Raw genomic sequence first — 13,588 nt, 5'->3', positions numbered from 1 at the left:
CTTTTTCCACCCCCCCCCCCCCACCTCAGTTGCTGCTTGACCCACTGAGTTCCTCCTGCAGATTGTTGCTCAGTAGCGCCTGGGACACGGGCATGACTGAATCAACTTTGCGAAGGTGAGGCCTTTGGGTGCTGTGCCAGTGAGGACCACATGAAGGAAAATGGAGGCCATCTCCAGGTTTGGATCTGGTGGGGGGTGGGGGGAGAGCCCAGAGGTGGCGGGGGGGGGGGGGGATCATTGTTGGGGAAATCGGGGTGGGGATCAGCAGCCAACTTTCGCTGGTCGGGTATTTGAAGGCTGCTGAGCGTTGCTTGAAGTTGTTAGGGATGACAGCGAGGGTCGCTGAGCTGTGTCTGTGGTTGCTAATCGACGGGATGAGGCTGCCAGTTGAGGTGGTGATTGTCAGTTGAGTACGGGAGGTGGTGACGGTGCCTGTGGTCAGAGGAGTGGGTCTGATGGGGAAGGTTGAGTGACGGTGCAAGCCTCGGTGGGGGATTGGGGAGAGGTCGAACTACTTCTGTTGCTGAGTATTTCTGGTGCTCTTGGAACCAGCTGAGGGGTGATGTGGCATCCCAAAGAAATACAGGCCTGAGTTCAGGTGGAATCACGGAAGTGACAGTTGATATAACTGCTTTGTCTGGGCGTGGTGCTGTGTTATCTTTGAAATGCAAATAGTTTTTAGTTTCTACTCCAGCACCAACTCCAAGGCCTGAATGACATTCCTGCAAAGAACCAGTGGTTGGGGACTGGGTGCTCACTCCCACCCTCTCGGGTACTGGGGGCAGTGAATGTCACATTACCTGCAGTCTGTATGTGCTGAAAGTAACTAAAAGCAAGAAGGGAAGTTCTAATCATGGGTTCTGTGCCAGCGGGAACCATTCAACTTCAATTCCTGTGAACAGATGCTTATGGTAAAATGCCAGTTTTCCAGTGACTCGCAGCGAGAGCTGGACAACGATGGGTGGGTTAGTAAGTTCACAGACCATACAAAGGTTGGTGGTGTTGCGGATAGCGTAGAAGATTGCCAAAGGATACAATGGGATATAGATCAATTGCAGATATGGGTGGAGTTTAATCCGGCCAAGTATGAGGTGTTGCACTTTGGGAGATCAAACGTAAAGGGACAGTACACTGTTAATGGTAAGACCCTTAACAGTATTGATGTACAGAGGGATTTTAGGGTCCAAGTCCATAGTTCCCTGAAAGTGGCTGCACAGGGTAGTAAAGAAAGCATTCTAGACTCTCACACAAGAAAATACCTTCTCCACATCCACCCTCGCAAGATGCCTCCTCAGAATCTTGTATGTTTCAATCAAGCCCTCCCTCAAGCCCAGCCCTTTTAAATCAAGTTGCCCATTCCAAGTACTAGTCTAGTAAACCACCTGAACTGTTTCCAATGTGTTAATCCCCTTCTTGAAATAAGGAGGCCAATACTGTGCACACTATTCCAGATGTGGCCTCACTAGTGCATTATATAACCTTTCTTTTGTATTCAGTTGCCCGGTAATGATAACATTTGTTAGCTTTCCCAGGCTCTTGCTGTATCTACAAAGCAACCTTTGCGAATCGTGCAGCAGGACACCCAGATCCCTCCTGTATCTCAGAGCTTCCTTGCCATTTAGATAATATAGATTTTTAAAAATATTTTCCTGCCTAAATAGGCAATTTTGTATTTTGCCATATTTTACTTGCTAAATTTTTGTCCATTTACTCATTTTATTCATTTTTGGGTCCTGGATGTTGCCTGCCACACCAGCATTGATTGCCCATTCCCAATTGCCCTTGAGAAGCTGGTATCTAGCCGTCGTCTTGAACCACTTCAGCCCTTCTGGACAAAATTGGGTTGGGAGTTCCAGGACTCAGACCTGCCGGTTGATGAAGGAATGATGGTATATTTCCAAGTCAAGATGGTGTGCAACTTGAAGGCGAACCTGCAGGTGGTCTTGCACGTGTTACCATTGTTCCTCCTGTTGGGTGAGGTCAGTTTAAGTTATCTATATCCCTTTGTAGCCCCCTCATGTCCTCATCAACACATTTAGCACTTGTACCTTTTGGTGCTTTCATCTGTTTCTATAAGTTGCAAAGAGTTGAGGCTCCAACACTGGTCATTATTGGACACCATCTGTTACATCTTGCTAACCACTAAAAGACCAATTTGACACCTACTTTCTGCTTGCTGTGAGCCTTCTATCCACACCCATATGTTTCTTTATATTATCAGTGGCATTTATTCTCACCAATCACCTTACAATTGCCTTGGGGAAATCTATGTGTAATACCTCCACTGGTTTCCCTTCAGCCATAGTGCATAGAACTCCAGTAAATTGGTCAGACATGGTTTACCTTTCATAAAATCACATTGACCTTGAATTTTTCTAAGTGTCCTTTGGTAACACCCCTAATAATAGCTTCTAACATTTTCCCTATGGCAGACGTTAAACCGACTGGCCTGTGGTTTCCTGCTTTCTGTCTCCTTCCTTTTTTTTTGCTATTTTTGAATCCACTGGAGCCTTCCCCATCTAGGGAATTTTGGAAAATTAAAACCAGTATATCACCTATCTCCCATCCAGTTCCTTTAATACTGTAGAGTGAAGGCTGTCAGAACTTGGAGCCTTGTCAGCCTGAAGCTACAATGATTGGTCTGGTGATAGTAATTTTCCTGAATTCCTCCATTCCTTTCAATTCCTGATTCAATTTTTTCTGGGATGTTACATGCATTCTCTATAGTTTGATGTAAAATGGCCATTTAATTAATCTACCATCATTTTGTTTTCCATTATTAATTCCACAGGCTTGCGGTCTATGGGACCAAAGTTCACTATAGAAGCTCTTCCTATCTGTTTCTATATCTGTGTAACTTTATCCTGTGCTCTAATTTTTCCTTTATTATTCTTTCAGGCATTTGTTGCTGCTTTATATACTGTTCAATCTTCTGACCTGCCACTAATCTTTGCAAAATTATTTGCTTTCTCTTTAATTTTCATACTATTTTAATTTTTTTTTAGTTAACCACAGATGGTGGGTCCTCCCCTTGGAACTTTGTTTCTCTCTGAATGTATTTATTCCATGTATTCTGAAAGATCCCCTTAAATGTCTGCCACTGTCTCTCGACTGACTGAAACCGTCACCTAATTCGCCACTCACTTTAGCTACCTCTGCTTGGTGCCTCGTAACTGCACTTATTTAAGTTTAAAATACTAATCTTGAACCCATTTTTCTTTCCTCGGAACTGAATGTAAAATTAAATCATACCACAATCACTACTCTCCAGGGGCACCTTCACAATGAGGTCATGAATTAATCCTTGCTGCCCCTACCTGATCTAGTAGAGCCTGCCGTAGAATGTGTGTTCAAAGAAACTATTCTGAAAGCACTCTGTGAACTCCTCATCTAAGCTAAGTTTGATTTTACCTGTCCATATGTAAATTACAATCTCACATGATTACCATCAAACTTTTCCAACAAGCTCCCATTGTTTGATTTTCTTTTCCTACTGTGTGGTTGCTGTTATGACATTTGTGCCTCATTCCCATAATGTGACTTCTTGCCTTTATTATTTCTTAACTCCACCCAAACCGCTCCTCCACCCTGGCTTCCTGAACTTGGTCACCTTTCCCCGTTGCTCCAATCATCGTTAATTAAGCATGTCCTTTTTCCATCTTTTCCTAACTTCCTGCCTTTCCTAAATGTCATGTACCCTTCATTATTTACATCCCAATCAATGTCATTATATAACCATGTCTCCGTAATGGCTCTTGCATCACATGTATTTCCACTGGACCTCCCACTTGTTTTGAATGCTCCATTCATTTGGGTACAGAGCCTTTAGTTTGTAGATACTGGAAATACTGCAGATGGAGGAACTCAGTTCCTCCAGTGCCTTTTGTAAGTTTAGCTTGTCCTTTTTTTCTTCTTGTGACTTCCAGCCTTACCTACTGATTAACTCTTAGGTCTCCTCCCAGACTAGAAACTCCACTGGACCAGTCACATGAATAGGGTGAAGAGTAGGTAAGAGACTGTGTTCCTGTGCTGACGGACACACCTCCTGATACCTCAAAGCCTTTCTACAAAGCCTAAGTCAGGAGGGTGATGGATGGGCAAAGTAATGGCATTCATCGTCTTTGGCTCAGAGAAAGACAAATTGTGATATTGGCTTAATGATTGACGAGGACCTGGAATTTTTTTCTGAACCTCAAAAGGCAGTGGGCACTGGCTAGATATAGGGATCTTGTGCAAGTTATCTTCAACCCCTTCCCCACCTCACAGCATTATTCTATTACAAATGACGCGCAAGGGGCTGTGTGTGATTAAAAATCAGCAACACAAGTGAACTGGTTAGTCACAGGTAGGGTTGTTATGTGTTTGAGAGAAGCCCAGGAAAGTTCGTATCTCATCAGGATTAGGTTAAGACAGTGGGGGCTACACCTGAGTATTGTTGGAGGAACATGGGGTCGAGCAATGACAAGGTACGACGTACACAGAGTGGTGCGTGGATGGAACAAGCTGCCAGAGGAAGCTGTAGAGGCAGGTACACTTGCAACGTTTAAACGGCATTTAGAGAGAGACATGGATGGAAAAGGTTGAGAGGGATATGGGCTAGATGGAGGCAAATGGGATTAGCTTGGAGAGACACTTTGGTTGGCATGAATATATTGGGTTGAAGAGCCCTCTTCTGTGCTGTATAACTCTTTATACCTTCCACTTGCCTGGATGAGTGCAGCCCTTAACTCTCAAGGAGCTCAGCTCCATCCAGCACATAGCAGCCCACTTGATTGGCAGCCTATCCACCCCCTAAACATTTCCTTCGTTACCAGTGGATGGTGGCTACAACATGCATGATCTACAGAATGCACTGTAGTTACTTGCCTAGGTTGCTCCAACAGTGCCTCTCAAACGAAGAAGGAAAAAGGGCAGGAAGTGTGGCACAACACCACCACCTGCAGCTCCCCCCTCTAAGTTGCACACTGTTGAGTCATGGAAATATATCACCCTCTCTCGTCATTGCTGGGTCTAAATCCTGGAACTCCCCATCCAACGGTATTATGGGAACACCTCCACCAGAAGGACTGCAGTGGTCCAAGAGGATAGCTCACCACCACCTTCTCCAAGACAATAAATGCTGCAGAGGTGCCCAAAATGGATTGGAAACAATTCGCTGGTGCTGGGGGAATATGTGGGGAACAACGATCCTTCATCTGTTTTTTCTGATAACCTTTGCTGAAGCCAAGTTCAGTGTCTACCACCTCAAACCTGGGGGTGTGGAAAGGGACAAACAGAGGTCGTGAATCATGAACCAACTTCAAATGCTCCTAGCGCTTTGCCGGAGTTTCCATTGAAACGTTTATCGAATGTGTTCCAGGTGCCATTTGACTCGGTGTCTCTTCAGGTCTTGTAAGTACTTGGGTAGATTGGTTTATCAGCCAAACTTTAAAGGCAAAGGCCTGTTTTACAGGGCGTGACCAGGGTGAAGTAGGAAGTATTTGTTGTGCCTTGTTATAGGGATGATGCAGAGCTTTGTTTTCCAATCAGCACCCCAAATCGTAGACTAAGCATTCATTAATTCTAAGTATAATAGTATTTTCTGTGGTGTAGCTTGCAGTCTTGCTGGTCATGTGATATTGCATGGAAGAATTGGAGGCTGTGTAGACACGAGACTGCAGATGATGGAATCTGGGACTCAAAACAAACAGCTGGAGGAACTCAGCAGGTCAGACGGCATCTGTGGAGGCAAAAGGGTGGTTGATGTTTCTGGTCGTGGCCCTGCTTCAGTCACCAAAATGTTGACCATTCCTTTGCCTCCACAGATGTTGCTTGGCCCGCTGACTTACTCCAGCTGTTTGTTTACTGGGGACTGTGTATATCTGCAGATCTATACTCATTACTGAAAGGATTTGAAGGGGACTGCTCTCTGAGTGACCTGACAGCCTTTTCCAAATTCCCGTGACGCATTCTGGTCCTCATGCAGAAAGGTGAAGCACTTGGTAGGACTGGACAATGACCTGTAATCTGGGCCAGTGCACTTGGAAAAATTATACCTAGTGGAGTACATCTTGATAGAAAAAGCAGGAGCTGGGCTCTGGCCTTTCATATGACAAGCCATCACTTATGAGACTTCTTGGAAGAAACATTTCCCCACATTTATTTTGTTTTGCAATATCCAAACATGACTAACCTTGGAACAGATATTGGAATAGTTTGGTGTGCTGTTTCTTTTTTAAAGAGTGAATTCAATAATGTTGGATGTTCCCGTCATCTTTCAGCTAGGTTGTTGGCCAACACTGGTAGACTGACAGATGTGGTCGGCTCCTCAATGACTGAGAACAGGAAAGCAATGGCGAAAAAGTTGTAACATCACCTTGCCGAAGTAATATAACCCTCCGGATTTTATTTTTAATGTGTTCATGTTCTGTAGATGGCAGTGGCATTGCCAGCATTGAACAACTTAATTTCATAGTTTCCATTACTGAGTCTGACATTTCATAAATTCCAGATTTTTAACTTGAGTTTAAATCTGCAACTGCCTTGGTGGCATCTGAACTTGTCTCTGGATCAATGTTTCTGGCTTCTAATCCAATAATTTAAACACTATGCTACCAGTAAAGTGCTTGTATCCTCAAAGTACCTAACTCTTATAACAAGATATCAATTGGGAGGCAGTATAAATGGCAAAGGTGTAGAGATCGGCCCAACGACCTTTAGCCGTGACGAAGGAACATGTCTTGGTTAAGTCATTACCGAGAGGTCCATCCAGCCACGTTCTTGTATTTTTCCTCGTGTTTCCTTACGACATAGAAGGAAGCCACTTGGTCTGTCGAGTCTATCCTGATTCTCGGAACAGTTCCTACTCTCTCTTGTGGCCACCAGCTCCCCCCGAGTTCTCCTGCCGCCCAATTCTCATGACGGTTGACCAACCAGCCCACACGTCTTTGGGTGTGACAGGAAACCTAGAGGAAGCTGATGCATTCACGGGGAGGATGTGTTCTGGATGTGTTTTACTTCTAGGGGGATTAGATTAACAGTAATCGGTAGAAGGGTTAGAGGGAGATGAAGAAACATTTCTCCCCCAGGGGGAGTATCAAACTCACTGCCTGAAGAGGTTGATGGAGGCAGGGACACTCATGCCAGTATGTGGATTTGTACTTGAAGTGCGTGATCTGCAGAGCTAAGAACCCAGTACTGGAAGGTGGGATTAGACTGAGGATCTCTTTCTTGACCAGCATGGTTATGATCGGCTGAATGGCTTCCTGTGTTTCTATTTCTATGAAATATAAACATCTGTATGGTATTTATTTACAATACAGCTGCCAAGGGAATTATCAAGTATTCCCGTTTACAACTACTACGGCTGAAATCTGCAGTCACAGAGACTGCAGTAAGCAGCGGTGTTTCAAGTCATTCGAAAGAACTAGCGGCAGACTCGGGACTCCAGACCACCCAGGGGTTGAGTGCAGAGCTGGAAGCTCAGGGAACGTCTTCAGAAAACGTGGCTGCCGAGGAGGGCTGCAGGTAAAACTGAAATGCAGGGCCCGAAGGCCCCCCCTCCCTACTATCCTCCTGGCTAATGCACGGTCCCTGGAAAATAAAATTGAAGACCTCAGAGCAAGACTGCATTACCAGAGGGACATCAGGGACTATTGTGTACTCTGCTTCACTGAGACACGGCTCACCCCCAGCACTCCGGACACAGCGCTCCAGCCCGAGGGCATCACCACCCACCGCGTGGACTGGATGGCAGAGTCAGGTAAAGGCAGGGGCGGCGGCGTTTGCTTCATGATGAACTCATTGTGGTGCACAGACGTGGCAGTCTGTCTCAGTCCTGCTCCCCTGACCTGGAACATCTGGCAGTCAAGTATTGGCCATTTTACCTGCTGAGGGAGTTCTCCGCTGTCATCCTGGTAGGGGTGAACATTCCACCCCTGGCAAACATCAAGCTGGCACTGGAGGAACTGAGCACTGTGATCAACAGTCACGAGACAGCGCACCCTGATGCTTTCCCTATCATCATGGGGGACTTAACCGGGCCAGCTTGAAGAAATCTGACAGACTACCACCAATGCGTCACCTGTGGAACCAGAGGAGCCAACACACTCGATCACTGTTATACCACCATCAAGAATGCTGACCGTGCCATCCTGCACCTGCACTTTGGCAAGTCCAATCACCGGGCTGTACTTCTACTCCTGACATACAGGCAGAGACTGAGGACGGCAGCATCGGTGGTGAGGACCGTGAAGGTCTGGTCAAGGGAGGGGGAGGACCGTTTACAGGACTGGACCATAGGGATTCATCGTCAGATCTGAATGAATATGCCACAACCATCACCACCTTCATCAAGACCTGCGTGGATGAGTGTGTGCCGTCGAGAACACGCTGAGTTTTCCCAAACCAGAAGCCCTGGATGAACCAGGAGATTCGCAGTCTGCTGAGGGCTAGATCTACGGCGTTCAAGGCCGGCGGTCCAGAACCCTACAAGAAGTCGAGGTACGACCTATGGAAGGCCATTGTGAGAGCGAAAAGACAATTCTGTGTGAAATTAGACGCATTAGATGCACGGCAGCTGTGGCAGGGTTTACATGCCATTACTTCCTATAAGGTGAAACCTAACAGCGTAAATGGCAGTGATGCTTCACTCCCCGATGAGCTCAACGCCTTTTATGCACTCTTTGAAAGGGAGAATAACACTACACCTGTGGGAATCCCCACAGCAACTGGCGACCCTGTGATTTCTTTGTTGGAGGCCGACGTCAGAACATCCTTCAAGAGGGTGAACTCTCACAAGGTATCGGGCCCTGATGGTGTACCTGGCTGGGTACTGAAAACCTGTGCTGAACAACTGGTTGGAGTGTTCAAGGACATCTTCAACCTCTCACTGCTGTGGTCAGAGGTTCCCACCTGCTTCAAAAGGGCATCAATCATACCGGTGTCCAAGAAGAGCAGGGTGAGCTGCCTCAACGACTATCAGCCGGTAGCACTCACATCTACTGTGATGAAGTGCTTTGCTTTGAGAAGTTGGTCATGGCTAGAACTAACTCCTGCCTGAGCAAGGACCTGGACCCGCTGCAATTTGCCTACCGCCACAACAGGTCTACAGTGGATATAATCTCACTGGCTCTCCACTCGGCTTTGGAGCACCTAGACAACCGCAAGACATATATCAGGCTGCTGTTTATCGATTACAGCTCAGCGTTCAACACCATCATCCCCTCAGTATTAATCACCAACCTTCTAAACTTGGGCCTCTGTGCCTCCCTCTGCAACTGGTTCCTCAACTTTCTCATTGGGAGACCACAGTCAGTACAGATCGGTGATAACGTCTCCTTGCTGTTGGATTAGGGTCCCAATTGTTTTTATTGTGTTTTTCCTTGTAGTTTTAGCTTCCTTGGCGCTCTTATATGTTTACACAATCACCTGTTTGTAAACTTTTAGTAGCTTGTAGTATATTTGCTTCTATATTTCTGCAGTTTCTTTGTCTGCAAAGCAGAAGTGTGACTCAGTCACTGCTCACAGGTTTCTTACCTGGGATCGGTCCAACTGACTTGGCAGTATGAAAGGAAGCCATGTGGTTGGGTTCCTTTGTTACAGTTACATTTACAGTTACTCATTACTGTTATGTTGATGTCTGGTACAGGCTGACCTGTACTGTGATGATCACCTAATAAAACGGCTGTAACCATAAGATTTTTGCTTCATTCTTGACTTCTGAGGAATCTTCTGGACAACATCTCCAGATTGGTATTGGCTTATTATTGTCACTTGCACTGAGGTATGGTGGAAAACTTGCCTTGCATACCGATTGTACAGGTCAATTCATTACACAATGCAGTTACATTGAGTTAGTACAGAGTGCATTGAGGTAGTATAGGGTAAAAACAATAACAGTACAGAGTAAAGTGTCGCAGCTACAGAGAAAGTTCAGTGCAATAAGGTGCAAAGTCACAACAAGGTAGATCGTGAGGTCATAGTTCATCTCATCGTATACGGGAACAGTTCAATAGTCTTATCACAGTGAGATAGAAGCTGTCCTTGAGCCTGGTGGTATGTGCCGGGTGGGTGGGGTCTTTGATTATGCTGGCTGCTTCGCCAAGGCAGCGAGAGGTAAAGACAGTCCAAGGAGGGGAGGCTGGTTTCCGTGACGCGCTGGGCTGTGTCCACAACTCTCTGCAGTTTCTTGCGGTCCTGGGCAGAGCAGTTGCCATACCAAGCCGTGATGCATCCAGAGAGGATGCTTTCTATGGTGCATCGATAAAAGTTGATGAATGTCAAAGGGGATATACCAAATTTCTTTAGTCTCCTGCGGAAGTAGAGGCGCTGATGAGCTTTCTTGGCCGTGGCATCTACGTGATTTGACCAGGACAGGCTATTGGTGATGTTCACTCCCAGGAACTTGAAGTTCTCAACCGTCTCGACCTCAGCACCGTTGATGTAGACAGGAGCATGTACACCACCCCCGTTCCTGAAGTCAATGACCAGTTCTTTTGTTTTGTTGACATTGAGGGAAAGGTTGTTGTCATGACACCATCTAACATCACTGACAATAAACACAAGCACACCTCAAGGATGTGTGCTCAGCCCACTACTCTACTCTTTACACTCATGACTGAGTGGCTAAGCACAGCTCAAATACCATCTATAAATTCGCAGATGACAACCACTGTTGTTCATAAAATCTCAGATGGCGCCGAGGAGGCGTACAGGAGTGAGATAGATCGGCTGGTTGAGTGGTATCACAACAATAACCTCACACTCGATGTCAGCCAGACCAAGGAATTGATTGTGGACTTCAGGAAGGGGAAGTTGGGAGAACACAAACCAGTCCTCATTGAGGGGTCAGCGGTGGAAAGGGTGAGCAGCTTCAAGTTCCTGAGTGTCAACATATCGGAGGATCTATCCTGAGCCCAACACGTTGATGCAATCACAAAGAAGGCACGCCAGTGGCTCTACTTCATTGGGAGTTTGAGGAGATTTGGTATGTCACCCAAGACTCCAGCAAATTTCTACAGATGCATGGCGGAGAGCATTCTGACTGGCTGCATCACAGCCTGGCATGGAGGCTGCAATGTACAGGATTGCAAGAGGCTGCAGAAAGTTGTAGACTCAGCCAGCTCCATCACGAGCACAACCCTCCCCACCATCGAGGACATCTTCAAGAGGCAGTGCCTCAGGCAAGTGGCATCCATCACCAAGGACCCTCACCATCTGGGACATGCCTCTTCTTGTTACTACCATTGGGGAGGAGGTACAGGAGCCTGAAGACCCACACCCAACGATTCAGAAACAGCTTCTTCCCCTCCGCTATCAGATTTCTGAACGGTCCATGAACACTACCTCGTTATTCCTTTTCTTGGCATTATTTATTTATTTTGTAATTTACAGTAACTTTATGTCTTTGTACTGTACTGCTGCCACAAAACAGCAAATTTCATGTCATAAGACATAATTAATCTGATTCTGATTCACACTCTTCAACAAATACTGGATTTCTTACTCCTGCCTTTTTTGTAGGTGATTTGCATCCAACCTCCCATCAAAACCTCGACGCTTTCTGCCTACGAAAATTACAATCCCACGACAGTTGATGGAGAGAGAGAAGCAAGGTGCTGGTCCAGCCTCCTCATCACAGGTACGTTGGAAAATAGATGAAAAATACTGTGATGCTGGAGGAACTCAGCAGGCCAGGCAGCATCTGTGGAGAAAAGCAGGTGGTCACGTTTCAGGTCAGGATCCTTCTTCGGGACTGAAGATAGGAAAAGGGGAAGCCCAATATATAGGAGGGAAAAGCAGAGCGGTGATAGGTGGACAAAAGAGGGGAGGTGAGGCGGGCACAAGCTGGTGACAGGTAGATGCAGGTAAGAGATAGTGATAGGCAGGTGCGGGGGAGGGGGGGAGAGCAGATCCACTGGGGGATGGGTCAAAGGTAAGGAGGAATAAAAAAGGGGGTTAGGAAAAGAGAGAGAGTCTAGGAAAGAGAAGTAAAGAAGAGGCATGTGTAAGAGGTAGAGTGGTGTGGGGATTACTTAAGTGGGAGAATTCAATGTTCATGCCGTTAGGCTGCAAGGTTCCAAGATGGAAAATGAGGCGCTGTTCCTCCAGTTTGCGCTTGGAATTCTCCTGGCAGTGGAGGAGGCCGAGGACTGACATATCCGTGATAGTGTGGGAGGGGGAAGTTGAAGTGACTGGCAACGGGAAGATGCAGATCGCGGTTACGGACAGAGCGCAGGTGTTCTGCAAAACAGTCACCTAGTCCACGTTTTGTCTCGCCAGTGTAGAGGAGGCCACACTTGGAGCACCGAATGCAGTAGATGATATTAAGTGAGGTGCAGGTGAATCTCTGTCTCTCCTGAAAGGACTGTTTGGGTCCCTGGATGGAGGTGGTGTAGGGCAGGTGTTGCACCTATGGCAGGGGCAGTGGAAAGTTCCTGGGGTGGGAGCGGGTTGGGTTGGGGGGAAGCGGAGGAGGTGAACGAGGGAGTCACGGAGAGAATGGTCCCTGCAAAAGGCAGAAAGGGGTGGGGAGGGGAGGGGAAGGTATGCTTTGTAGTGGGGTCCCGTTGGAGATGGGGGAAGTGGCGGATGATGATGGATATATAAGCCGGTGGAATGAAATGCGAGGACAAGGGGGACCCAATCCCTGTCAAGTCTTGGGGGGGCGGTGGTGGTTGAGAGCAGAGGTGCGGAAAATGGCAGAGGTACGGGTGTGAGCTTTCTCGACCACAGTTGGGGGATGGTGGTGGGAAGCCACAGTTAGAAAAGAAGTTGGGCATCTCAGATGCCCTGGGGTGGAAAGCCTCATCATCGGAGCAGATGCGACCTGAGGTGGAGAAATTGAGAAAAAGGGATAGCATCCTCGCAAGAGACAGGGTGGGAGGAGCAGTAATCGAGGTAGCTGTGAGTGTCAGTGGGGTTGTAGAAGATGTCAGTGGATAAGGAATCTCCTGAGATGGAGACAGAAAGATCGAGGAAGGAGAGAGGATGTCAGAGGTAACCCAAGTGAATTGGTGAGCAGGGTGAAATCTGTGGCGAAATTTATGAAACTGCACGGGTGCAAGAGGTGGCACCAATGCAGTTGCAGATTCCAGCATCTGCAGTCCTCTGTTTCTCTATGTTGGAAATAATTGTGCTGCTGGACGTTTAGCTTGGCTGCACTAATGATGTTACACGGGAGTTATAATCTGGGAAAATATAAAACTATGTATTGTGGCAGGCAAATAATAAAGCAATGTGTTATCTGAAGTGATTGAAGAGCTCTGAGATGCAGTGGGATGATTTGAAAACGGCCAGGCTGCAGCTGTGGGAAGAAATTAGGAAAGCAAACAGAATGTTCGCATTTATTGTGAGGGGAACTAATACAAACGTGGGACGGTTATGCCACAGTTATATAGAGCATTGGTGAGACCACATCTTGAGTATAGTTCAGTACTGATCTCCTTATTTACAGTGGGATATTAATGCATTGGAAGCAGTTCGGAGAAGTTTATTTGACTACTAACGGGAATGGGTGGGTTGATCTATGAAGAAAGGTTTGGACAGGCCAGGTTTGCATCTGCTGGAGTTCAGAAGAGTGAGCGGGAACTTGATTGAAATGTACAGG

General features: G+C 46.7%; 1 protein-coding gene across 1 annotated transcript in view; it reads left to right on the top strand.

Moving 5' to 3' along the window:
• The window catches only part of LOC127584196 (disintegrin and metalloproteinase domain-containing protein 9-like), a 111,376-nt gene that overhangs the window by 23,105 nt on the left and 74,683 nt on the right, over positions 1-13,588 (top strand). The window contains 1 exon segment of the mRNA XM_052040788.1: positions 11,503-11,620. Within this exon segment, the coding sequence (XP_051896748.1) occupies positions 11,576-11,620 (45 nt within the window). The 5' untranslated portion in view covers positions 11,503-11,575.

This window comes from Pristis pectinata, chromosome 29 (assembly GCF_009764475.1).
Source record: "Pristis pectinata isolate sPriPec2 chromosome 29, sPriPec2.1.pri, whole genome shotgun sequence".
Lineage (NCBI taxonomy): Eukaryota > Metazoa > Chordata > Chondrichthyes > Rhinopristiformes > Pristidae > Pristis > Pristis pectinata.
Note: the sequence above shows the minus strand (reverse complement) of the source record. Positions and strands in the feature narration are given on the sequence as shown.